Here is a 25,846-nt window from a genome sequence, read left to right as displayed (position 1 = left end):
GCACGTGATATTAAAACCCTGTGTGATTTAATTATTAACCAATCAGGAGGCTTTTACTAGGTTATTAACAATACTTAGTCATTTTGCTGTGAGAATAATATATGTGTGTATAAAAACTGAATATTTCCCCTGCCGTGATTCTATAGAACTCTAGTAAATGAAACACGGAATTCACACGACTGTGGCTCTTTTGGGTAATGTTGATCACTGATGTGGCTGCTGAACCACTGAGGTCTGAGTTTCACTGCTCTAGTGATACTTTTCCCGCACTGGTCCAGTCCTTGAGTACAGCAAGTCCTGCATCTTGGACCAGTGTAACCCCGCTCTCCATTTTGGAGGGAGCCTGCTGCACTTTAAATGAACCACCGGGGTTATTTTTTCCTTTGTCAGAGAATCACTCTGAGATAGAGTGAAAAATGGCTGGAGCCGTTTCTGTGGCTTTTACAGTGTCTGGGCATGTAAAGTGGTTCTGCTGCTGCTCTGCCTTATGTTGTTCCTGCAGGGTGTTCCCCTGGTTTTCATGTTTTTAATTTCTGGCCATCTCTCCACTGTAGCTGATGTCTGTTTCATCCCAGATCCCCAGCTCTCCTGCTGTTTAACAATACCCTCTGCCTCTAGTTGACCACCTCTTTGGTTGCTTGTCAACTGCAGCAGTCCCTGCTGGGTTGTAGAAACACAAAGCCCCTCTTCCCTTTCAAAGAGAGACACCCTTGATCTGTCACTGCTTGTACCTGTCAAATGGACTGTTGAGTAATTCCAGTGGTCAGCAGTGCGGCCTAATACCCCAAAGTCTCTTGGAGAAAAAGGGCAGAAGCTTTGTTATATCCTACTGAGGGGCATGTTCACATGCTAACATGGAAGGACCTCCTTAGAGAGAGCTCAAATGCAGCTCCATTCACGGAGAAGGGAAATGGGCCAGAGTGCAATTGAGTGCGATGTGCAGACTGTAATCCTAGTTGTGGGGAAGCCTTTTGCTACTCTATGGATCTGCCCCCATGAGAGGTGAGATCATATTTTGCTGTTGTTGCTAATGTGTTGTCAACCATGGTGTGGACAGAAGGTGTTCTGGGGGAGCAAGGGGATGACTTCACTATAAAGAGATATATAGGACTTCGCTATAAGAGAAGAGGCTGTGTAAAGATATTTGAAATGCTGCTGTGTTGTGTATTATCTAGCTCAGGTTGCTAGTGTGTATTGTTGTTTAGTGTGTGTTTGTGACTCCTGAGTGCACCTGGCTACTCGAAATGACAGCAAAAGAGAAGGTAATAAAACACGTTTGGAACCCAAAGGCGGACCGTAACGTCAGATGGGTCTAAGTGGCCACACACAGTCAGGGTTTCCGCATGGTGGGCATGAACAAGGCTTGGATGGCTCAGGGAGACGTTCACGCTTTGCTTTCCTGTTGGCAGCATTAGAAGGCTTTTTCGATTAGCCCTGGCCAACTTTTCTGTTGACTCTTTGAAGAAGTGAGTGAGTGTGTTAGCACAGAGTTACGCTTAGGGTGACCAGACGTCCCAATAAAATGGGGACTGTCCTGATATTTAGGTATTTGTCCCGTGTCCCGACCGATGTTTGGTGGGGACGCAATTTGTCTCGATATTTCGCGGCACTCGGTTTTTTGTTTTTTGTTTTGCTCTGTTGGCGACCCTCGCCCCCCTCCCCCCATGTGTCCCGATATTTTCTTCCTCTCATCTGGTCACCCTAGTGACGCTCAAAGGGAGGGGCGTTTGCACGGAGAGATGTAATTAGGAAGATGTTCATCCACCTGACTGACTCGCCCAGCCACCTATTCTGGAAATCTCTGAAATGCTCTCTTCTGCCTCCCTGGGGCCTGCGAATTTCTCTCTCCCTCTGCTGCAGTTTGTTGTTTAACTCTGGAAACTGAGGGGGACAGCCTGTGTGAAAGATGCTGTAAAATGCTGGAGTATTATCACTGTGGGACACAGGGCTTGGGAAGGGGCAATGTCCCTGGGCTCAATAGGAGAAGGTGTTTTTTGTCCTATGTGATACAGCTGTAGTCAGACCAGTGAACATCAGCGGACTGTAGCCTTTCCACTTGGCCAGGGCTTTTGAACATGCATTCTTTTCTCCCCAAGTGCGCCCAAAGCTGAGCCCACCAAGTCCTCAAATGAACGACCCTATGACTGCCCTTTTCCTCCTAGTCGGGTCAGCTGCAAGTTATTGTTGGTGAACTCAGGTCTGGATACAGGGCCAAGCCAGTACTGGAGGACAGGTTTTCACAATGGTATATTTTTCCTCTTATGATCTGTAGCCATTTTGGACAGGTAACATACTTTTTAAAGTGGTTATTTTAATGGTTTATCCGTATATAATCAGTTGTAATCATGCAAATCCTCAGTACAAATGCTGAAATTAAAATTGCATTACATTGCTCTACAGTATTATGGTCATGTGCAGCCATCAGGTTTGCAGCCTTAGGGCCTCTGTAGTTCATGCTTTGGAATATGAGGTTTCTTTGTGACTGTGTCTGCATGGTTTGCTCACATAGTTATTGCAACTGCATGTGCAAATGACCAGCTGGATGTCTAATTATTCATTTCCATGCTAGGTTATTTTCTCTGTGTGTATAATTGCAATAATTGAACAGATTATGCCTGTGCGTTTTTGTATGCACATAAGTAAAAATGTAGCCCTAATGACATGAAGCACAACTAGGAATGTGCTAAAGAAACCATCTCTTCATGCTGATGAACTGACTTACCCTCTCTGTGCCTATCGCTTCTAGGTCAGATGGCAGCATGTACTTATGTGAGACCCTTTGCCAGGCTTCATCTATGTTACCTGCAGGCCTGGCTCAATTCAGTCTACTCACTCAACAAACACCACATCAACTCCAAGGTGACCATTCCCACCAGGATCATTGTCTCCTTGGCTTGGTGGTCAAATCCCAACAAGGTACAAGTGGGAGTTCCCTTCTCCACTCCACTCCCAGTGCCACCATGGTAATGGAGGTGTCCCTTCTGGGGTGGGGCACCCATCTGAACAGTCATACAGCGCAGGGCACATGGATCATGCAGGAGGCAGGCTACATATCAACATCCTGGAGCTGCAGGCAATCTCCTTTGAATGCAAGGCCTTCCTCCCGCTCCTTTTCTCCCTTCACATCCAAGTGATGTCAGACAATATCACTGCCGTGGTCTACACAAACAAACAGGGAGGAGTGAGTTCTCCTTTGTCTGGAGGCAGTCGGGCTTTTGAACTGGTGCATCGGGCACATCACTGCCATCCAGGCAGCATACAGCGTGGGTGTTCACAATTACACCTCTACCTCGATATAACGCTGTCCTCGGGAGCCAAAAAATCTTACCGCGTTATAGGTGAAACCGCGTTATATTGAACTTGCTTTGATCCACCGGAGTGCGCAGCCCCGCCCCCCTGGAGCACTGCTTTACCGCGTTATATCCGAATTCGTGTGATATCGGGTCGCGTTATATCGAGGTAGAGGTGTACTTAGCAGGCGATCTCAGCCGCCATTTCTCAGCGGACCACGAGTGGGGAAATCCATGACTCCGTTCTGACCAACATCTTCACGCGGTGGGGCACATCTCTGTGGGACCCCTTTGCATCGCAAATGAACAAAAACCTCCCCCTACATTCCAGGGGAGCCATAGACCACGACTCCCAAGGCGGCACTTTCCTAGTCTCATGGACAAGCGGTTTTGGATATGCCTTTCCTCCCATCCCCCCGCTCCCACAGGTGCTGAGAAAGACATGTCGTGACAGGGCCAGTGTCATTCTTCAAGCTCCTTGTTGGCCCAGGCAGTTTTGGTTCCCAGAGCTTCTGTCGGTGTCAGCCCACCCTCCAGTCAGGATACACCCCTTCCCAGATCTCCTCACGCGGGGCAAGGGCAGGGTCAAACACCCCAGTCGGAGCTCTCGTGCCCTGGTGTTTGGTGGGCATTGGAAGTTGATTGCTCTTGTTCTCCTCTGTCCAGGCTATACTTACCCAGAGTAGGAAAGAATTGACCAGAACCTGTTGTTCAGCTAAATGAAAACACTTCTATGCTGACTACAGCACAGTCAGCCTTAGCCAGTCCCTCCAAGCATCCTGATTGTTTTAGACTACCTCCTGTCTCTAAACAAGTCCAGTCTCTCAATCAGCTTGTTACGAGTCCACCTCATAGACACTCGTGCCTTCCTCCCTCCAGTAAACAGGCACTCTGTCTTCACCCACTCAACTATGACTCAGTTCATGAATGACCTCACCAAAGCCTTCCTGCCAGTCATTAAATCCACACCACTATGGGATCTTCATCTTGTGCGGTCAAAACTTACTAGGCCTCTGTTTTATCCCTTAGTGACGTGTTCCACATCCCACCTATCCATAAAGGTGGCACTTCTAGTGGCCATCACTTCAGCTAGGAGGGTCAGCGAGCTGGGAGCCATCACAGCAGACCTCCCTTTCGCAGTATTTCACAAAGACAAAAGTATCCCTTTGCCATCACCCTAAATTTCTACCCAAGGTTGTGTCCGAATTCCCCCTTAACCAGTGTATTTAGTTACTTGTCTTTTTTCCCAATCCCCGCGCTTCTCCCAAAGAGAAGGGACTTCACTCCCTCGACATCAGGCATGGACCAGCCTTTTACCGGTAAACCCATCAGAAGCTCCCCTTCATCGCAGATAGATCCCATGGCCAAGCTATCGCCTCTCAAAGGATTTATAAGTGGGTTTCAGGCTGTATTATCGAGTTCTACAGGCTAGGTCACATCCTGCTTCCTGGTAGTATAACAGCCCACTCCACAAGAGCACAGACTCCCTACACAAGGTCCTGCTGCAGGACGTATGCAGCGCAGCCACCTGGAGCTCCATACATGTTTTCTAGACACTATGCACTGGTCCAGGTCTCTGCTGCGGATGCAGTGGTGGGAACTGCAACTGCAAGCATCTTAGCTGCCGGCCTCCTGGCACCCACTTCCAGTCTGAGTACTGCTTGCCAATCACCCACATGTGGAACACGCTTAGGGACCAGCACTTGAAGAAGAAATGGAGGTTACTGTGGTCCCTATCTGTACTCCTCTACCTGCTCTCCACCCCCTCTGCTTTGATCTGGCTGGATTTGCAGTAAGAAGAACTGAGAGGAACCTGCACTGCCTCTTATACCCTTGCTCGGGAGCACAAGATGTACTGTGCATGTGCGGGCCAACGGACGCTGCTTGTTTAAAATCTCCAGACTCGGGCACATGATGCGCATGTGTACCCCATGTGTGCAATACAGATAGGGACCACACATCTCAAAGAACTTCCAGTTACAGTAAGTAACCTCCAGTCACCTGATGAAATTAACAGGCACCAGAGCAGCAGATTTAATACAAACAAGAGGAAATACTTTTTCACACAACACACAATTAACCTGTGGAACTCATTGCCAAGGGATGTTGTGATGGCCAAAAGTGTAACTGCGTTCCAAAAATAATTAGCTAAGCTCATGGTGGAGAGATCCATCAATGGCTATTAGCCAAGATAGTCAGGGAGGTAACTCCATGCTCCGGGGCGACCCTAAAACTCAGATTGCCAGCGGGGAAAGACAGGAGTTGGATCTCTCCAAATTACCCTGTTGTGTATGCTCCCCTCGAAGCTCTGGCACTGGCCACTGTCAGAGGGAGGATACTGGGCAAGATGGACCATTGGTCTGACCCAGTATGGCCATTCTTATATGAGACACATGGACTGCGTCTCTATTCCTGCAAATACTGGAGATAGTTCACATTGTCCATGGGGCTTAGCCAGGCCCCTTGCATCAGAATCTCTGCCTCGAATGGCACAGAAAGCACCACTACTCAGCAGTGCCCACCTTATCCACTAGCATCCCTGCTTGTAAAGCGTATTTGGGGCAGGAGTGAGCCAAACCTCCCTCTCCACACCCCTAGAGGATTCATATCTGGAGTTCTGTCTCCAGAATGAGACTAGCCCCTCAGGAGCTGCAGAAAATCTGCCATGGAGATGTGCCAGCTCTTCTGAACAGCCTAGATTTGGCCTGAGACTTTCCACTTCATAGAACATCATAGAATCTCAGGGTTGGAAGGGCCCTCAGGAGGTCATCTAGTCCAACCCCTGCTCAAAGCAGAACCAATCCCCAGACAGATTTTTGCCCCAGATCCCTAAATGACCCCCTCAAGGATTGAACTCACAACCCGGGGTTTAGCAGGCCAATGCTCAAACCACTGAGCGATCCCTCCCCACTTTTAGCATCTCAGCTCTAAATGGGGCCACAAACCCAGCTTTGTTCAACTTCCTGCTCGATTTCCTGATGGTATCAAGGTTCCTACAGCAGCATGTCTATCCAGGCCCTCATTTCAGACTGTATTCCTGATCTTTGATCTACCCACATTGCCTCAAACTCTCACTGCCCATCCCTTTGAACCATTCCCTGTATTTTCCTCTCCATAAAAACGTGCTTCCGGGCCGCAGTCGCCTTGGCCAGAAGTCTCTGAAATAGTTGCTCTTAGAAGCCTTCCTGCAAGGACAAGATGCGTATTCCCAAGTAATCCCTCAGCAGGTTAACTCGTCACTGCCTTCCAGTAAATCACTCTACCTTCGTTTCCCCCAGAGCTTCAGCACCCAAATGAAAAGGGGTTGTATGTGCTAGAGGTGAGAAGAACTGTTAAGATTCACCCTCGTAGAACTGTCCAGTAACTCATCGTCTTTATTTGTTTTCTTTCATCCCCAAATGCCTGGGCTTGAAAGCACCTGAAACGTCCGTAGCTAGAAGAATCAAGTGCTGCATCTCTAAAGCCGCTGTAGCTACAGACACTGATTGCATTACACAATGCTTCTCGACCATTGCTATTCTGGAACCCTTTTTTCCAGATCTTGAGTCCCCCCCCCGCCCCGCCTCCGGACTACCCTGAGACCCACCTTCCATCTAGCTTGGATTTCCCTGCCATTTAGCAGTGTGGGAAGGGCGAGGCAGTTTTGACACCACCCCCCCCCTGTGAGGACCCTCCATAACAGATCAGAACCTCGCCAGCAGCCTTCTTTGGCAGGAAGGCGCTCCAGGCAGCGATCCCAAACTAGGTGAATTTTAAGGAGGGGGACGCTTATTCTTTCCTGCTGATCACTCCTTCCCTGGTCACTTTTCCTCGCTGCTCACTGAATCCCAGATGTCCGCCTGAGAGGAGAGGTCACGATCCCAGAATGGAAAATTTATTTCCTAATTTCCTTTCTGGGACTGACCTCTTCCCCAGCTCACCCCACCCAAGTTAACTTCTTTGGGTCCCTCTATAATAGCCTCTTCCTGGGGAAAGCTTTACGGTCAAGAGTTTACCATTCGCTACAGATAAAGTTAAGGATTTCAATGACTAAGCATTTGGAACCCAGTGGACAAGTCTGAACTGCCCACCAGATTTGCAGGAAAAGAGGGATAGCCCTATGTATTGGCCCGAAGAAAGGAAATCATCAGGTAACTCATTTTCCATTTTCTTTAGTGATCTGTTGGTGCCACCTGAAGGAAACAGCCTCTGTTAATTAACATTCCTTGCAGATATTTTGCAGAGCGAGTAGTGGCATTATGTTTGTTCACATCTCTGTATGTAGCTGCAGTGCCAGGAAGTTTTTCACAGATTTGTGTAATTTCCTTTTCAGTGCAAGAAGAAACACACCCTGGTGTGCCCAGACTTTTCCAAATCCGGCATCTGTCCAAAGGGCGCCCAGTGCAAACTCCAGCATCCCCAGAGAAAGCATCACCTCAGACAACCTAGTACCACAGGTGACTCCAACCAGGGCAGGTCATCACCAAAGTGGAAGAGGCTGGGAGAGGAGGCAGTGAGGTAAGCGGAGTTAAAACACTCCTATTCTTTCTTTTGCGTAAATCCCTTTAGTCTGTGATTTGGGAACACCATGTGGACTCCTCTTCATCTGCGCATGGTGTGATGCATTTACCCTGCAATTTCAGGAATCTGGCTGTATCCTATTTCTTTGGGGTTTTTTGGCTAAACCAATTTCCTGAGTGTCGTCAATTCAAATTTGCTCTGGTACCTGAAATTCAAGCTGCGCCTTTTGAGTTCCAACCATAACAGCCCAAACTACGTCAGGACACCCCTAGCCATTTTGTCAAAGGTCCCACAAGACTTCAGAGACTGCCACTTGCTCTGTAACTCTGCAGGGCTGATAAGAAAAAGCTTTGGTTTTGTTGCTGGGCTAGTGATTGTATGTCTAACCATGCTGAAAGTGCCTTATACAAGGTGCGTAACAGATTGGGGCTGCTGCTTTGGCAACCTCAACAGATCCTATCAGCCAAGTCGAGTCAGTGCTTGGGCGGGAGACAGCCAAGAAACAGCTACTGATTAGTAGGGGTCACTCTTCTCTCTGAGTTAGCACTGACCCTAACAGGCATTGTGCTGCTAGACTTACTGTCTTTCAGGAGAGATGTAAAACTGGCCCCCCGCCACCTGTAGTTAGGAAACACCTCTGGCATTTCTGACCAGGGTTCAGGAGTATTCGCTCTGATGTCCTGGCTAATTGTTTTCTGTCCACCTGTACTCTTGGAGTTGTTTTCTGTCCACCTGTACTCTTGGAGTTCCAGGTGGAGGTTGTATTCTTTGCTCTCCTGTCGTCAATATGTAGAACCTCTGTGAGCTGTTGAGTTGTTACTGGCTTCTTCCCTGGAGTGGGGCTTTGTTTCATCGATGGGTGAAGTGCTCCCTGTGTGTCTGTGTAGTTTTATATTCTGCAGTTTGGGCACATTGGCGTCTTCGCCTGGACGGGGCTCTAGAGATGTTCCGGCCCTGAGCAGAGATGGCGAGTCCGGCCCAGCTGTCCAGTATTTTCTTCATGTGCATCAGAGTCTCTGGGCTCCTGAAGTTCAAAACTGTCCCTGGTTTAGGACCCAGGCCAAGTTTGTGCTGAAGTGGAAGTTCTGTGTGTTAACCCAATGCACCCCCCATGCCACCCCTTTTACCACACACCCATTGCAGCCCACTTCTTCCTGACGGGGCAGGGTGACCAGCTCAGCTTCACTTTCCTCTTGTCGCCAGTGTGTCCGATGCACGTGGGTGTCCAGAAATCCCTGCTCCTGCTGTGAAGGTGTCAAACGCCAACTCGGTGCTGACGGCATCTCCCCCCTGTCAAGCAAGATCCCCTGGCTTGGGAGCAGCAGGACAGCTGTGCCCTCTGAATCTAGCGCTGGTGCATTCTCACATCTGGGCTCCTTTGCACCAGTGTTTGGAGGCCTCTTCTCTCCCTGTGGGAAATCTCACGCTGTCAGACCAAACCCACTGCCACCTTTGAAAACGAGCTCCACGGCCTGTTCCCTGTCCCTCGGACACGTTGGTCCCATCACAGAGCTGTCCAGGCTTGGCAGCGTTGGCAGGCCCCGCTCCGGTGCATTCCAGCGGGTTATTGTAGGCCAGGGCTGAAATGCAGCTGCAGGGCTGTATGGGCTGGAGCCATGCGCCGTCTGGCTCTGTCCGGTGCTTGTAGTCCCCTGGTTTCAAATGCACTTAATTCACTCCATGTAAAACAAATAAAAAATGACAGCATCCCCCACAGCCTGGGCCTGGATGAAAGAACTTGCCAAAAGAAGAGCAGCTTGACCTCTCTGATCTGGAGTGGGAACGAGTTGCTGTGTCCCTGCTGGAGCTCATCAGCTATCTCCGTAGTCTACAAGTGGGGCTGTGGAGTGACAGGCAGCACCCCATCCCCTGCCATAGGAGCAGGGGATGGGGTGCTTGATGGAGAAACTGAGTCGCAGAAAGGGGAAGCGACTTACCCAGGGTCATGCAGGAAATCTGTGGCAGAGCTGGGAACTGACCTCAGAACTCCCAGTTCTCATAACTACAAGATTATCCTTCCTCTCCGAGGCTCGTTTGGCACTCCTGCCTGCTTGGGAAGTGGTAGGACTGTGACTCGTATCCAGCTCTCCTGCGTGCGAGTGCAGAACATGAGTGCTAGATCCTGATCACTCCACGTTCTAAGTTAAGGCAAGGAAAAGAGAACAATCAGAGATCTGGGGCAACTGCCTGCCTTCCTCCTACCCATGCAGAGGCAGCCGTTAGGGGAGGCCGAGATGGAGAAGGACGTGGAAATATAATAGGTGTGCAGAATGTCTTTGCTGTTGTGCTGGGTACTTTTGTTAATCACATCAGCAACTATCAGCATAAAATGACTATCTGATTCTTGTAGAGGTCATTGTCCTATGTGCCCTTGGGGGTCTATTGATTATTCAATTTTAATAATGCTGTGTGGCTGCAAGCTACCTAACTGGGCAGTCCACCAAGCCTGGCACCCAGAGGTATCTCCAGTGTTATTAACTCCCTGCATTGTAATAGAGAGGAGAATTGTTAACACTTTGTCAGCCGGGGACTGGGCAATCGGTACGATGCTGAACACCTCCACCCCAATGCAGGAGCTCCAGAATCGGCCACAGCCAGGAAGCTGGCCTTGTTTTTGAATTACTCAGATGCCAGGAGTTGGCTGGCTGGTAGGCAGGTGTGGTGGCTAAAGCACTTGCCTTTCCTTTCAGGGGAAAAGGTTTGTGTTGAGATTGAGGGCATATGAGTTTGGGGGGGCTTGTCTCTGTACCATCATTGGGCAGGAATCCACATCACAATACCCATCCCACAGTTGGGCACGGGTTAGCAGCCTCCGCTCAGGAGATTAACCCAATGTGAAGAATGAACTTCTTACCTCTATGGGAAATGGTCTCGTCGGACCAGAACTGAGGTCAGCTGTAGGCCAGTCTGAGGAAGCTTATATGGGCCTACGGTGCAAGGGACAATATTGTTTCCTTGCGCTCCTCCTTCGAGCCGTCTGTATCCATCTCTGGTGTCATGTTTAGACTGTAAGAGGGTCAGTCTTTCTAGTCTGTGTCTGCACAGCGCCTGGCACGGTGGGCTCCTCGGCGCTGGGGTAATACAAAGAAGGAATCATAGAATATCAGGGTTGGAAGGGACCTCAGGAGGTCATCTAGGTCGGCGGATGATCGGCAGTGGGACCCCAGCAGTGGAATACCTTCCCAGATGGAGCCGTCCCTGATCGTGTTCAGGGCTAAGTGCAGGAGCTGCCCCTCTTCCCGAAGCAAAGGCATCTTCCTAGGACTGACCCGCATTAGGGACCTGGGCCAGGAAAGTAGAGGGCAGGGCAAGAAACCAGCCATGCCAGGAACAAAGGAAGCTATGAGAATATTGCCTTTAAGGCAAACTCAGCGCTGATTAATTGCTGCGAGGTGCTTCTATAACGCTGACGGACCCCGGTCGTCGGCAGGCAGGATCGAACCGGGGACCTCTGGAGCTTAGTGCACGAGCCTCTACAGCATCAGCTAAAAGCCAACCGTCTGTTAGCTAAGGGTGTAGAGCAGACTCATTTTCTCTCTCTCTCCAAGTGATCTCAGTGCCCATAGATGGGACAGAACACCACACCCAGGAGGTCTGTGGGTTACACTTAGATACCACAATATCTACACAATGTGTTACAGCTGCCTAGCTGCATCTGCAGTGTGGGGCAAAGGGAAGGCTGGTTCAGTCAGGCTGTGTACAGGCAGACGTGTGTGTGACTCGTATAAGAATGACCACACTGGGTCACACCAAAGGTCCATCTAGCCCAGTGTCCTGTCTTCCCACAGTGGCTGGTGCCAGATGCTTCAGAGGGAATGAACAGAACAGGCCAGTTTATCAAATGATCCATCCCATCATCCAGTCCCAGCTTCTAGCAGTCAGATGTTTAAGGACACCCTAACATGGGGTTGCATCCCTGACCATCTTGGCCAATAGTCATTGATGAATCTAACCTCCCTGAATTTATCTAGTTCTTTTTTGAACCCAGTTATATTTTTGGCCTCCCCCCATCATCGTCTCAGCCATGGGATGGCCTTACTCATTCTCCCGGTGTTTCTGGGAAGGTGCCGGCACAAGCACTGGGCGCAAAGCTTGTTGTTCTTGCCTGTAGTGTTTGCTGTGAATTCTAGGGAGCGAGGAAGCTGAAGAGTGATTCCAGAAACAACCCTTGGCGGCGGCTTTTTATCAATGAAGGTAGCGCTGGTGAAGATGCCGACCCAGGATGCTGACCCCTCAGGACAGAAGGGGTAGTAGCCGTGCAGGCTTCTCTGTGTAGCTGTCTGGAGAGTCCAGCTTCTAGTGGGGACCGGGCAGTGTTCAGACTCAGTCATGCCTTAGTCTCTCGGGTAGCAATGCCTGCAATGGTGCCCTTCGATACCCAAACTGAATGGTGCCTTTTGTGTTAGGAATATCTGTCTCCATAGGCCACTACTGAGTCTGCGATTGCATCCAGGGCTTAGGGATAAAGGACTCGACCCCGGGGCTGCCTAGCTCTGCATAAATCGTCATTTTAAGGCAGAGCTAATAGACCTGACTAGAATAGAAGGAGACGGCTACAGCCCTGTTGGCAGGACTCGCTTTATCCATCACTGTCAGCAGCCTGTCGTCTGGGTCCAGCAGTGCAGTGGCTTCAAACACTTCCTGGCTCCATCTCCGTTTGTATTTGTCTATTGCCGTTTGCGTCACTTCTCTGACTGTTTTGTTAACACCCTCCAGTGGGTACCTGGGAGCCGGTGGGGGGGAATCTTCATACGCACAAACCCCACGAGGTAGCTAAGCAGGGAAAGAGACAAACGAGGATCAGCCCAACACGCAGAGCCTGGGCAGGAAACCCTGCCTCCCTCCTCCTGTCCCTCCAGCAGCATTTCCCCTGCACTCCCCTCGTCGGTATCCTGGGCCTAGGCAGTGCGGCCTCCTCCATAGTGGTTCCCGGCCGCAGGTCACTGACTAGTCTGCTCTGGAGGTGACGGAAGCTCACTGCTTACGGACACGAACGCTAGATGGGGAAAGCACTAGGAAGTGGACCATACGGCACAACTCCATGCTGAATCCTGGGGAAGGGACTAGATGTATTTGGTTGTTTGCCCCTGTCGTTCCGTGAGAGCCGGGATTCAGCCATCTCTTTTCTGTTCTATACAGGTTTTTATGCCATGCTCATTCTCCCTCCCCCCCAAATCAGTCCTCGTCACCTGGCTGGAGACGGGCAGAGCTGAAGCACCAGCTCTCTCTGTATCCGGCCCCAAGACACGTCCCAGCAGTCCAAGGCCCTTCCTTGTATGGTAGCACCGGAGAGTGAATGTGCAGCGGGCTCTGTGAAGCTATCTAGGGTGACGCAGTAAGCTTGGAATGACATCCAGCTCCTGGCCCCTGGATGAGTGAGGTGTAAAATATTTCCTTGCTCCTTTTAGGTGGGAATGTGAAGTGCAGAGCTGGCCAGCGGGGAGGAGAGCTATGCACGGCTCTTTCCATCCCCTTTTCCTGGAAAGGCCGGCAGCAGCCTCTGCCCAAGAGAGAGAAGACGCCGGGTTCAGAGAAGCTTTAAACTGCTCCAGCTTTTTTTTCCCTTTATTAGCGCCATCAATGTAGATGTCAAGCTAGATAAAATGTCCCATTAGCCATCTGTGCACTGAGGAGTGAGCCAAGAACACTGACGCAGCCAGACCTGGAACTGGAGACGGCTCAGTCCCTTACGCACCTGGCTCACCCCCATGCCTAATGCTCCAGCCCTGCTACCTTAAACCCACTCCCCACTCCCTTCCGGTTTGGCTCGGATCTGTGACCCAAACAAATGTAGGTGATTCTGGCCACAAGCTCAGCAGCACATATCTGAAGGGCAGAAACTTCCTTCAGGGGAGAATGGGGATTTTCTGGGATGTAAATAGGAGTAAGGGGATCTGGCCAGCCAGAGAGAAACTAGCAGTGGGATGGATCAGGCTGAGGGATCATCCTCCAGGTGACGGGGCAGGCATGGCATCACTCGGGTCATTTCAAACCGGAGAAGGCAAAGCCTTTGGAAGTAGACCATCGGGAACAATCCTTGCCTGGTAGCTAGAAGAGCTAACGAGTCTCTTCATCTCTATCCTCTGAGTCTTATCTCGCTATAACCTATTTTAATATTCTATGCTGACGTCGCTTGCTGATTCACATGGGATTTGCTGTTGTTTTCATACTTATATGGATGTGTTTTTTAGGAGGGATGCAGCCCACCTCCAGGATGATGGGGAGATTCCTGGACCCTCCAGCGCAGAGCAGGGGGTAAAGTTTTGGAGTGACGCAGACACCCCAGCATGCAGCAGACTTCAGAAGCTCCCGTCTTTCATCTCTCTCCAGTCACCTACCTCTCCAAGCGAGGTGGCATGCACAGCTGACAGAGACAAGACAGGGGAGGATACAGGTACAAGGCTGTTGTTCTGTGTTGCATTCTCACAAGCTCTGGGGCTCCCTGTGGTTCATCAGCCAAAGCCGAGTGAGAGCCATGTCCCGGTGGTCACTTCTCTAGCTGCCCCTGCCCTGGGCACAGTACGCCCTTCAGGACAAGGGACAGCCCGGCCGTGGGAATTCAGGGCTCCACAAAGGGGAGAACGGGAGTAGAATTGGGATGGTGCAGCCGTGCATCCCTACACAGCTCTGCTGGTATTCTCCAGCTCTGTCAGTGCACCTTAATCCTGGCTTTGGCTCCTCCTGCTTGTCCACTCCTGGGACACACCCAGCTCTGCCAGTGCGCTGCAGTCCTGACCTGGAGCAACACCCATGCTATTCTAAACCCAGGCCTTAGGGAGAAGATGCGATCAGCTGGAGAATTGCATACTAGTGTTTTGATGGGACCAAGAGTCCATTGGGCACCAACAAATAAATTTCACTTGAAGCCTGAGCCGGGGTTAGAACCCAGGTGTCCAGAGATGAAAGACACCTGTAACCTATTCCACCACCACATTCCCTCGAACGGCATGCACTGAGCTTACAGCTGCGTTTGCAGCATGACTGCTTTTCTTAGGCCCCTCCCTCCCAAAATCTAGTCCCGTATGTTACCTTGAAGGACATCTCCAAACTGCAGTCCCATCTGTGGTCACACCATAATAAACTCCAATCAAGCACCCTTCTGTTTATAACTCATCAGCTTCCAGTGTGTGTGAGAAGGAGAGACCAGGGTATATTCTCTCCAGAATTAGGATTAGAGATCCGGTAGTTCAGAAAGTTACTTAGCCCTTCGTTGTCCTTTACAAATCTCTTAGCATTTCCTATTGGGGCCAGTGCCTGCTTTGTGAAAGAGAAACAGCCACTTGTTCGGTGTGAAGCCAAGCAGTAAAACAGGAGGTGAACAGACGGAGTCTCTTCTGGTGTTCCTAGGCCTGTATGAAATGACCAGGGTCTCAGTCCAGTTCCATGTGGGAACAGCATGCATAGTACAAAGACTAGCACCACCTCTTGCTGCCCTCACCTCCCCCCTTCTTGGTCAAGGACTGAATGGATCATGGGGACTACCCATGAGGGTTTGAGGGGCACTTTCAGAGGTGAGGACAGGGCAGTGTGCTATACGGCTGCCCCATGCTGTCCCTCACCTTTAGATAAACACACGGCTCCAGGGCTGTCCATCATGCACCTTTCAGCAGTGTGAAATTGACTAAAACACTTGAGAATAAACACAGTGATGGGTGGGGCTTTCAGCAGCAATTGGTTCAAATGCCAAAATCAACTTGCTGACTAAGACGAGGCAGCCCCGAGGCGAAGGGGAGTGAGAGTTAAGGGTCACCCAGCTGCTGATATGGGAGCAGTGTTTGGCTGGCTCCGCAGTGAATCCTGTCCATTTCTCCCCTGCTAGAAGCCCGGCCGTCATGGCATGGAGATTCAAGGTTGGCAGTGGGGTTACAGTATTTTCCCTGCCCGCCTCCCCTTCCCTGGAAAAGGGAGGAACACACACATTTCTCTTGGACTAATTTCTACTTAGTCTGAACCTCTTCACTGAAAGCTTCTTTATTTAGACACAGGGGGGCTGGAACAATTTTTATAGTGGGGGTGCTGAGAGCCATTGACCAAACTGTTAACCGCGGATATCAGGGTCAGCAGCCTTTGGCACGTGGCCCATCACAGTAATCCACTGGCAGGCCGCGAGACGTTTTGTATACGTTGATCGACTGCAGGCACGGCCCCGTGCAGCTCCCAGTGGCCGAGGTTCGCCGTTCCCGGCCAATGGGAGCTGCGGGAAGTGGCGTGGGCCGCAGGGATGTGCTGTGAGCTGCAGGGGGCCATGCCTGCGGACGGTCAACGTAAACAAAACGTCTCACGGCCTGCCAGCGGATTACCGTGATGGGCCATGTGCCAAAGGCTGCCGGCCCCTGCTGTATATAATGGAAACCATTTCAAGCCAGGGAGAGCGACAGCACTGGTAGTTCCGGCCCCTGTTGCCACAACTGGTCTGTTGTGCTGTGAGATCAGGTACGTGGTAGGTTAAGGGAGGCGGAGAGACTCAAAAGAGAACCAGACTTTCCTCGGAGTGAAAGATGATGGGGAGAACGCTAGGTTGAAATTGGGGGACGAGATCCCCATTAAATGCCCAGAAAGCCATCTGTGTGGGATCACTCCATTCTGAATGCATTCAGCCCGTTCCCCTGGCTGGGGTGTGATGTCTCGGAAACAGCAGAGCAGCCAGCTCCCCTGGGACTGGCAAAATCTTCCCAAGTGAGGCAGGGGATTTTGCCTTTATGGTTTGTTCTTTTTTTAATTCTCATTTTGTCTCCAGTAAGTCATTTGTAGCGATTCCTTACTCCTACTTAGCGCCCAGTTCCTCTAGAGAGAGGAACTAATTATGCTTCTTTCGGTGTGTTACAGTGCAGTACTTTAGAAGAAGAGAGGCGTTGGGGAGGGCACAGGGGGCCAAATATTCAAATGTCCATTTAGGACCCTAAAATTAGAGCTCGTCCAAACTTTGTTTTTAACTGAAAATTTTTTCGATGAAAAATGCTGTTTCGTCAAAATCAAACTGTTTTGCAAAGACAGGCTGATTTCCGTGAAACGTTTGGGGGTTTTTTTCAAGAAAAAAATCAAGTAAAAATATTCATGTTGAACTAAAATCGAAAACACGGTTTTTGTTTTAATTTTGAAAATGTTCCTCAAAAATTAAACGTTTTCACAAGAAAAATCTGGAGATAAACTTTCTGGTGGTAATAAAATGGAATTCTTTTGACCATCTCTACCCAAAATGGGAATGGGCTGCCTAACGATGGCACTTACCTGTAGGCGCCCAGGTTTGAAAACAGCCAGGGATGACATTGCTAACTCCAGGGCCATGGACATTGTCTCCAAGAAGGTCCCTCGGTTTTCTAGTGCGCTGTGAAGGTCCCTAGCACATGTTGTGTGTGTAGGGGAGGGGAGGGGGATAATGAGAAGGGGCCCAGAATGCAGCATAGGACAAAACCCAGGAGGCACCTTTTAATCTACTTAGATTGCAAGTTCTTTGAGACGGTGTGTGTTTGTACAGCCCCTAGCGCAATGGGGCTCTGGGTGCTCGTGCAATGCCAATACCAATTCAGCCTGCCTAGAATTACTTGGCCGCTGTGTCAGGGTGCTGAGGGCCCCCTTTGGCATGCCGTCTGCGGGGGTGGGTGGGACATACCTAACTCAGACGTCCTTTGATCTAGGAGGAGGCAGGGGTGTAAATAGTGTTCTGCCATGTTGGCTGCTTCTGTCTCTCACTCTTGCACCCTTTTCTGTAGTATCTGATCTAGGGAATGAAACCAACATTTTCCAAAGCGGGTGCTTAAAGTTAGGTATCCAAGTCCCCATACAGCGGTATCCTGATGTTCAGAGGCGCTGAGCCCCGCAGTCTCCTGTTAAGTCAGTGGGAGTCGGGTGGGGCTCGAAAGCTTTGAAAATCAGGCCAGTCGGTTATAGCAAACTGGCCACATGCCCCAGTTAGATCCCAGAGCGGGGACAGCCTGAGAAGTCCCAGCAACACGCAGCGAACTCACCCAGTTCAGTAAAACACCCACAAGGGAACTGAGTATTGAGCTGCCTCCCGAGGGTGCTGGAGAACTCCACCCGTCAGCTGCTGATGGAGAAAGCCCTCTGGAGGTCACCCAATCAGACCTGCCTAAAACAAGACACAGCCAGGAGGATTTATGGAGCCCGTCATGCCAAATGCGGCTGCTGGACTGGATGGCCCATGGCTTGGGTCTGTACAAAGAGAAGGGACACAGGGAAACAAGCCATGCCAGGAGCACAAATCCATTTCTTTAACTTTTCCTCTCAGCTCCATGTCATGTTTCTGCAGTGCCTTCTTTATCTTCTGTCTAATGGCGGTGAGATCACCCTGCAATGAGGGCCAGCTGAAAGCTCACGTGAGCCCCCTTCCAGCCTCTTGTGCTGGAGAGAAACGTCTCTTCTGCTTAATGGAACTTTGGAGCTGTGATCAGCCTGGCAGTGAAGTGTAAAACCCACTTCAAGGCTGGGAAGTTTCATAGATTCATAGATTCTAGGACTGGAAGGGACCTCGAGAGGTCATCGAGTCCAGTCCCCTGCCCACATGGCAGGACCAAATACTGTCTAGACCATCCCTGATAGACATTTATCTAACCTACTCTTAAATATCTCCAGAGATGGAGATTCCACAACCTCCCTAGGCAATTTATTCCAGTGTTTAACCACCCTGACAGTTAGGAACTTTTTCCTAATGTCCAACCTAGACCTCCCTTGCTGCAGTTTAAGCCCATTGCTTCTTGTTCTATCCTCAGAGGCTAAGATGAACAAGTTTTCTCCCTCCTCCTTATGACACCCTTTTAGATACCTGGAAACTGCTATCATGTCCCCTCTCAGTCTTCTCTTTTCCAAACTAAACAAACCCAATTCTTTCAGCCTTCCTTCATAGGTCATGTTCTCAAGACCTTTAATCATTCTTGTTGCTCTTCTCTGGACCCTTTCCAATTTCTCCACATCTTTCTTGAAATGCGGTGCCCAGAACTGGACACAATACTCCAGCTGAGGCCTAACCAGAGCAGAGTAGAGCGGAAGAATGACTTCTCGTGTCTTGCTCACCACACACCTGTTAATACATCCCAGAATCACGTTTGCTTTTTTTGCAACAGCATCATACTGTTGACTCATATTTAGCTTGTGGTCCACTATAACCCCTAGATCCCTTTCTGCCGTACTCCTTCCTAGACAGTCTCTTCCCATTCTGTATGTGTGAAACTGATTTTTTCTTCCTAAGTGGAGCACTTTGCATTTGTCTTTGTTAAACTTCATCCTGTTTAACTCAGACCATTTCTCCAATTTGTCCAGATCATTTTGAATTATGACCCTGTCCTCCAAAGCAGTTGCAATCCCTCCCAGTTTGGTATCATCCACAAACTTAATAATCGTACTTTCTATACCAATATCTAAGTCGTTAATGAAGATATTGAACAGAGCCGGTCCCAAAACAGACCCCTGCGGAACCCCACTCGTTATGCCTTTCCAGCAGGATTGGGAACCATTAATAACAACTCTCTGAGTACGGTTATCCAGCCAGTTATGCACCCACCTTATAGTAGCCCCATCTAAATTGTATTTGCCTAGTTTGTCAATAAGAATATCATGCGAGACCGTATCAAATGCCTTACTAAAGTCTAGGTATACCACATCCACCACTTCTCCCTTATCCACAAGACTCGTTATCCTATCGAAGAAAGCTATCAGATTGGTTTGACATGATTTGTTCTTTACAAATCCATGCTGGCTGTTCCCTATCACCTTACCACCTTCCAAGTGTTTGCAGATGATTTCCTTAATTACTTGCTCCATTATCTTCCCTGGCACAGAAGTTAAACTAACTGGTCTGTAGTTTCCTGGGTTGTTTTTATTTCCCTTTTTATAGATGGGCACTATATTTGCCCTTTTCCAGTCTTCTGGAATCTCTCCCGTCTCCCATGATTTTCCAAAGATAATAGCTAGAGGCTCAGATACCTCCTCTATTAGCTCCTTGAGTATTCTAGGATGCATTTCATCAGGCCCTGGTGACTTGCAGGCATCTAACTTTTCTAAGTGATTTTTAACTTGTTCTTTTTTTATTTTATCTGCTAAACCTACCCCCTTCCCATTAGCATTCACTAGGTTAGGCATTCCTTCAGACTTCTCGGTGAAGACCGAAACAAAGAAGTCATTAAGCATCTCTGCCATTTCCAAGTTTCCTGTTACTGTTTCTCCCTCTTCACTAAGCAGTGGGCCTACCCTGTCTTTGGTCTTCCTCTTGGTTCTAATGTATTGATAAAAAGTCTCCTTGTTTCCCTTTATTCCCTTAGGTAGTTTGAGCTCATTTTGTGCCTTTGCCTTTCTAATCTTGCCCCTGCATTCCTGTGTTGTTTGCCTATATTCATCCTTTGTAATCTGTCCTAGTTTCCATTTTTTATATGACTCCTTTTTATTTTTTAGATCATGCAAGATCTCGTGGTTAAGCCAAGGTGGTCTTTTGCCACATTTTCTATCTTTCCTAACCAGCGGAATAGCTTGCTTTTGGGCCCTTAATAGTGTCCCTTTGAAAAACTGCCAACTCTCCTCAGTTGTTTTTCCCCTCAGTCTTGATTCCCATGGGACCTTACCTATCAGCTCTCTGAGCTTACCAAAATCCGCCTTCCTGAAATCCATTGTCTCTATTTTGCTGTTCTCCCTTCTACCCTTCCTTAGAATTGCAAACTCTATGATTTCATGATCACTTTCACCCAAGCTGCCTTCTACTTTCAAATTCTCAACGAGTTCCTCCCTATTTGTTAAAATCAAGTCTAGAACAGCTTCACCCCTAGTAGCTTTTTCAACCTTCTGAAATAAAAAGTTGTCTGCAATGCAGTCCAAGAATTTGTTGGATAGTCTGTGCCCCGCTGTGTTATTTTCCCAACATATATCCGGATAGTTGAAGTCCCCCATCACCACCAAATCTTGGGCTTTGGATGATTTTGTTAGTTGTTTAAAAAAAGCCTCATCCACTTCTTCCACCTGGTTAGGTGGCCTGTAGTAGACTCCTAGCATGACATCACCCTTGTTTTTTACCCCTTTTAGCCTAACCCAGAGACTCTCAACACTTCCGTCTCCTATGTCCATCTCTACCTCAATCCAAGTGTGTACATTTTTAATATATAAGGCAACACCTCCTCCCTTTTTCCCCTGTCTATCCTTCCTGAGCAAGCTGTATCCATCCACACCAACATTCCAATCATGTGTATTATCCCACCAAGTTTCAGTGATGCCAACAATGTCATAGTTGTATTTATTTATTAGCACTTCCAGTTCTTCCTGCTTATTACCCATACTTTTCCCCCAGACTTCAAGGCATCTTGATGTCTGGGGGAAAAGAATTCCCGGGATTAGCAACATATTCCTTAGGTCACTGGTGAGCATGTGTGTTCGGAAGAATGGCTGCTTGGCTGCATGCTAGTGAATGCTAAGCAATGGGTGCGCAGGGCAGCCGGTGCCCTTTCAGCAAGGATCATTGCTGCTATAAAGGCTTTTCGACGCAACAAGGAGAGGAGTGCTTGGCTTCCCTTTTGAATCACAGTGATTTCTTCCCCCTCCTTCCTCCTCTTGGCCCCGTTTCAACTCCTTTTGATCTCAGTGGCAGGGCGGCTGCTGTCTGCGGTGGGAAGTGCTCTTGAACCAGTGAGTTAATCTGGCTTTTTTATCTCTGCCGTGAAGATGGAGCAATTAATCCGCAGAAAGAAAGCTGTTGAAATGCCATGAATTGCACTTGTCAGCCTGGAGTAACTCAGCCTCTAATGGGTCAAGGGAATGGGTGTCAGATGGAGGATAAAGATGCAGTAGCAGAAAGGACATCTGGGAGGGGCAAGAAGCGTTTTTTTCTAACTCCTGTTTTTGGTCATCGTAGGAGGAGAGCGCGTGCAGAGAAGGTAGCTGGTGGTATAGCTTGTCTTGTCTTGTCTAATGGAAGTACCTGGCTCCTTCCTCCTCTTTCCCCATCTTCCCCCTACGTTAGCGAAAGCACTGGCTGTGACGCGCTGCACAGTGCCTTACGCATCGTTTCCTGCTCGCCTTCTCTGGAGACGAGGGAACGGCTTTCGTAGCGCGGTGGGCCCTAGAGCCCCTGGAAATCAGCATTGCCTGCGTTCAGAGATGGGGCTGTGCTAGAGAGCCAGACGGGGGGAGTTGCCAGAGCCGGTGGAGACAGGATGCGAGGGGCGGAGATCCAAGTGCAATAGGATGTGACTGGTAGCCCCCTCGCCGCATTCCTTTCCCTCTCCCTTCCCTCTGAGGCAGACACCCGCCCCTCCTCCGGTTTCAGGGGGGCAGTCCCTTGCTGGAAGTGGGGCGGCTGGAGACTCCTCGGAGAAAGTGTGGGTGTTGGGGCGAACAGGGAATTGCAGCTGTATAGAAACCATTTTGAGGGGGAGTGTGTTCTCCTGCCAGAGATGAAGTGATTGCCAGGCCGTTGATCCATAAAACACACAGGCCTTGCTTGGCACATGGGCTGGGGGAGGTGGGGTGGGGCTGTCCTCTGGTTGTGGTTGTCACCAAGGGACTGGGCGGGGGGAAGTCCCCCCATATTTGCTGCCCTATCCCTGCGCTGCCGGAGCATGCATCCTGCAGTGAGAACCGCATTTCAAAGGCGATCTGGGCACAGTAAGGGTCCTCAGCCAGTTACAATGGAGAATTGCAACTTTTGTCATTGCTTCTGTTCATTCACGGTGGGTGTGTCCTCAGCAACCACTCAAGAGACCAAAAACTCCCATGTTTCATGGTGGATGGTTGTCTTGTCACGGGGGAGCAGACCTGTGCTCTGTCCACACTTACGAAACTACCTCAGCTTATCCCTGAAGATAAGAGGTTGCCCAGTAGGGTGGTCAATTCCACGAGTTGCCATGTTTGTCTAATTATTAGATAAGTGGTGAACTGCATTTGTCATGCCGTTTTGGCCACTTTCCCTTCTCTTTACTCACTATATTAGGAAAAGCTTTTTCACTAGGAGGGTGGTGAAGCACTGGAATGCGTTACCTAGGAAGGTGGTGGAATCTCCTTCCTTAGAGGTTTTGAAGGCCCAGCTTGACAAAGCTCTGGCTGGGATGATTTAGTTGGGAATTGGTCCTGCTTTGAGCAGGGGGTTGGACTAGATGACCTCCTGAGGTCCCTTCCAACCCTGATATTCTATGATTCTGTGATTCCCTGAGCCTTGTTCTAACATCCCTACAGCCTTGAGGAACTGCAGGCAGCCATCCGACACCAACAGCCCCCCAGTTCGACTGGTCTGGGAGGCAGGAATGGCAGTAGTTACTGATTAAAGGTCCAATATCTCTCAGCCCTGAAGGTCTAATCATGGGAACTTCACGCCGCTGAAGAGGGGAAGCTATAAATTGGCCTTCAACAAGTTTAGGCTCAAAATTAGGCAAAGGTTTCCAACCATCAGAGAAGTGAAGTTCTGGAACAGCCTTCCAAGGGGAGCAGTGGGGGGCAAAAAAAATCTAACTGGCTTCAAGATTGAGCTTGATAAATGTCTGGAGGGGATGGTCTGATTGGACTGCCTACAATGGCGTGTAGCCGATCTGTGACTGCCGTAGCAAAAATCCCTAACTGCTGGACCCAGGACACTAGATGGGGAGGGCTCTGAGTTACTACAGAGAATTCTTTCCTAGGTATCTGCCTGGCGGGTCGTGCCCACAAGCTCAGGGTCTAACTAATCGTCATATTTGGGGTTGGGAAGGAATTTCCCCCCGGGTTAGATTGATTGAGACCCTGGGGGTTTTTTCGTCTTTCTCTGCAGCATGGGGCACGGGTCACTTGCTGGTTTAAACTAGTGTAACTGTTGGATTCTCTGTAACTTGAAGTCTTTAAACCAGGATTTGAAGACGTCAGTAACTCAGCCACAGGTTCTGGGCCTACTACAGGAGTGGGTGGGTGAGGTTCTGTGACCTGCAATGTACAAGGAGGTCAGACTGGATGATCATGATGGTCCCTTCTGACTTTAAAGTCTATGAGTCTATGAGATTCTCAGCTGTCCAGTGGGATACTCCGCTCTTGCTTGTAGCCCTTGCAGGTCCCCAGAGATAAACCCAGGACATTTTTGTGTACAGGAAATTATTTCAGGCCATTTGTAAAGGAGCTTTAACCTTGTTAGTTTCTATCTTCCTGGTGACTTACCAGTAGAGGGCTATAAGAAATTGTGTGTGTGTGTGTGTCTATATCTGTATTTTAAAAATGCTTACATACTTGGAAATGTAAGGGAGGATTTTTTATAATAGCTGGCCTATGTGGCATACATGGGGTGAGGGGAGTCAGAGAGACGTGATTGGTATGAATTCGGGATGGCTGCTCATTTGTAATGCAACGGTCTCAAACATGGGCTGATAAGATCTTTATCACACCACACAATCAGAGGTTCTCTATTCAATGTGTGTGCATATATATGTGTGTGCGCGCATCTATGAAACATATCATTTGGTGCACGCGCTTTAAAAACTCTTCCAGCTGGAAAGATCGTAATGGAATTCCCCATTTTAAAGATTTTGAAGCTGCCACAGGAAACATTTCTGAAACCAGCATCATTTTTCAAACTAGGAGAACTGCTTAAGCACATCCCCTGTGTGTGGAAGATCTGTCGGCCTAAGCAGTGTACAAGAAAATTAAAGTATTTGTGCCCCTGCAGAAGCGAGTGGAGTTGGGAACAAGTATATCACCACTCTACGTTCAGCCCAGCTGGCCTCTGTTGTGAGCATGCAGTTAACTTCCCAGCAGACGCTGAACACCCAGATAAAAGTCATGTTTGTGTATTGGGTGTTTTAAGAGAGAGGACTGAAGGCTTGTGTGGTTTATGACCTGAGCCCCAATCAATGTAATAGGACGTGCATGCTCCAGGGTGGACAATATTATGCTTGTACTAAAAATCAGGACTGTAAGAAAAATGTTGTTGCATTTATTTTCAGTGCAGGGCCTTGGGCCATCAGATTGCAGGCTCTCTTCTCCTCTGTCTCAGTTTTGCAGTTTAGGCTGGTAATGATCCTTTGCACTTCTATACAGACCTCCAATCAAGATTTGGAAGTGCTTTACAAACGTCCATTTGTGCACGTGCTCCCCTCTTCTGAGGCAGGTCAGCTTTGCTGTCCCTATCTCCAGCTGGGAAGCCTAGGCACTGAGAGTTGAAGTGATTTGCCCATGGCCACACACGGAGCCAGCTGCAGAGACCGGAATAGAACCCACAAGGGCTTGGCGGGAAGTCAGCTGTTCTAATCCCGGGTGGCATTGCCTCCTTTGCCAGCCTTCCCAGGGAAAGGGTGGAAGCTCCATCTCACGAATCCCTTATGGCGGAGCGGAAGAAGTTCTGGAGTATGCCGGAGGGAATAACCCCACCCTGACAGGGGTAGGGAGATGAACTAGATATCTCCAGAGATCTGTTCAGTCTCTAATTTCTGTGATTGTAGGAGCAGGGATCGATCGCGGCCCCTGAGCAGAGACTCCATGATGGGACACGGACTAGACCTAACCTCCAGAGACCTTCTCCAGCCCTGTTATCTGATTCTGTGACTGAGTCTGTATTAGCTTTTCATCCATGACTGGCATGCTCCTGCTAAGTCGCCTTGCCCCTGTGTGTCAGGCCTGACTATATCCCACCGGCTCAGCCACTCACACTCACTCCTCTGCAATCTTAGAAGTGATCTGCTGCTGGGGTGGCCATGCCTGGTGCATCATAGATGGGTTTTCAGAAGCACCTCAGTGACTTGTGCCTAGAATTAATGCTCCTAAACCCCTTAGGTGCTCTTGAAAACTCCACCCCATCCCTTTTCATGCCCTTCGTGTGCATGCTCGGGGAAGGGTTTGGTGTGGTCCATGGCCCAGCGTGGACTCAGTGACCTGTCCCTGTTAATACAGTCTCAGAAGTTAGAGACTGAACAGACCTCTGGGGATATCTGGTCCATTTCCCCAACCCTCTCAATGTGGGATTGTTCTCTCCAGTGTACTCCAGAAATGGGGAAAGGCGTCTTCTAAAACATGTCAGCTAACACATTCTAGCACTTTAGTGTAGACATGGCAAGTTGTATTGAACTTGCATGAGCTGGTAGGGGTCGACCCGAGGTGTGGAGGGGCCCAGG

At 49.3% G+C, this 25,846-nt stretch overlaps 1 protein-coding gene across 1 annotated transcript in view; it reads left to right on the top strand.

Moving 5' to 3' along the window:
• Positions 1-25,846, top strand: part of ZC3H3 (zinc finger CCCH-type containing 3) — a 330,785-nt gene that overhangs the window by 275,739 nt on the left and 29,200 nt on the right. The window contains exons 9-10 of the mRNA XM_024218536.3: positions 7,603-7,787; positions 13,982-14,184. Of these exons, the coding sequence (XP_024074304.3) occupies positions 7,603-7,787; positions 13,982-14,184 (388 nt within the window). The remainder of the gene's footprint in view (positions 1-7,602; positions 7,788-13,981; positions 14,185-25,846) is intronic.

The sequence above is a fragment of the Terrapene carolina genome, unplaced genomic scaffold, assembly GCF_002925995.2.
Source record: "Terrapene carolina triunguis isolate 2854851 unplaced genomic scaffold, T_m_triunguis-2.0 Scaffold58, whole genome shotgun sequence".
Lineage (NCBI taxonomy): Eukaryota > Metazoa > Chordata > Testudines > Emydidae > Terrapene > Terrapene triunguis.
This window is presented reverse-complemented; position numbering and strand designations above follow the sequence as displayed.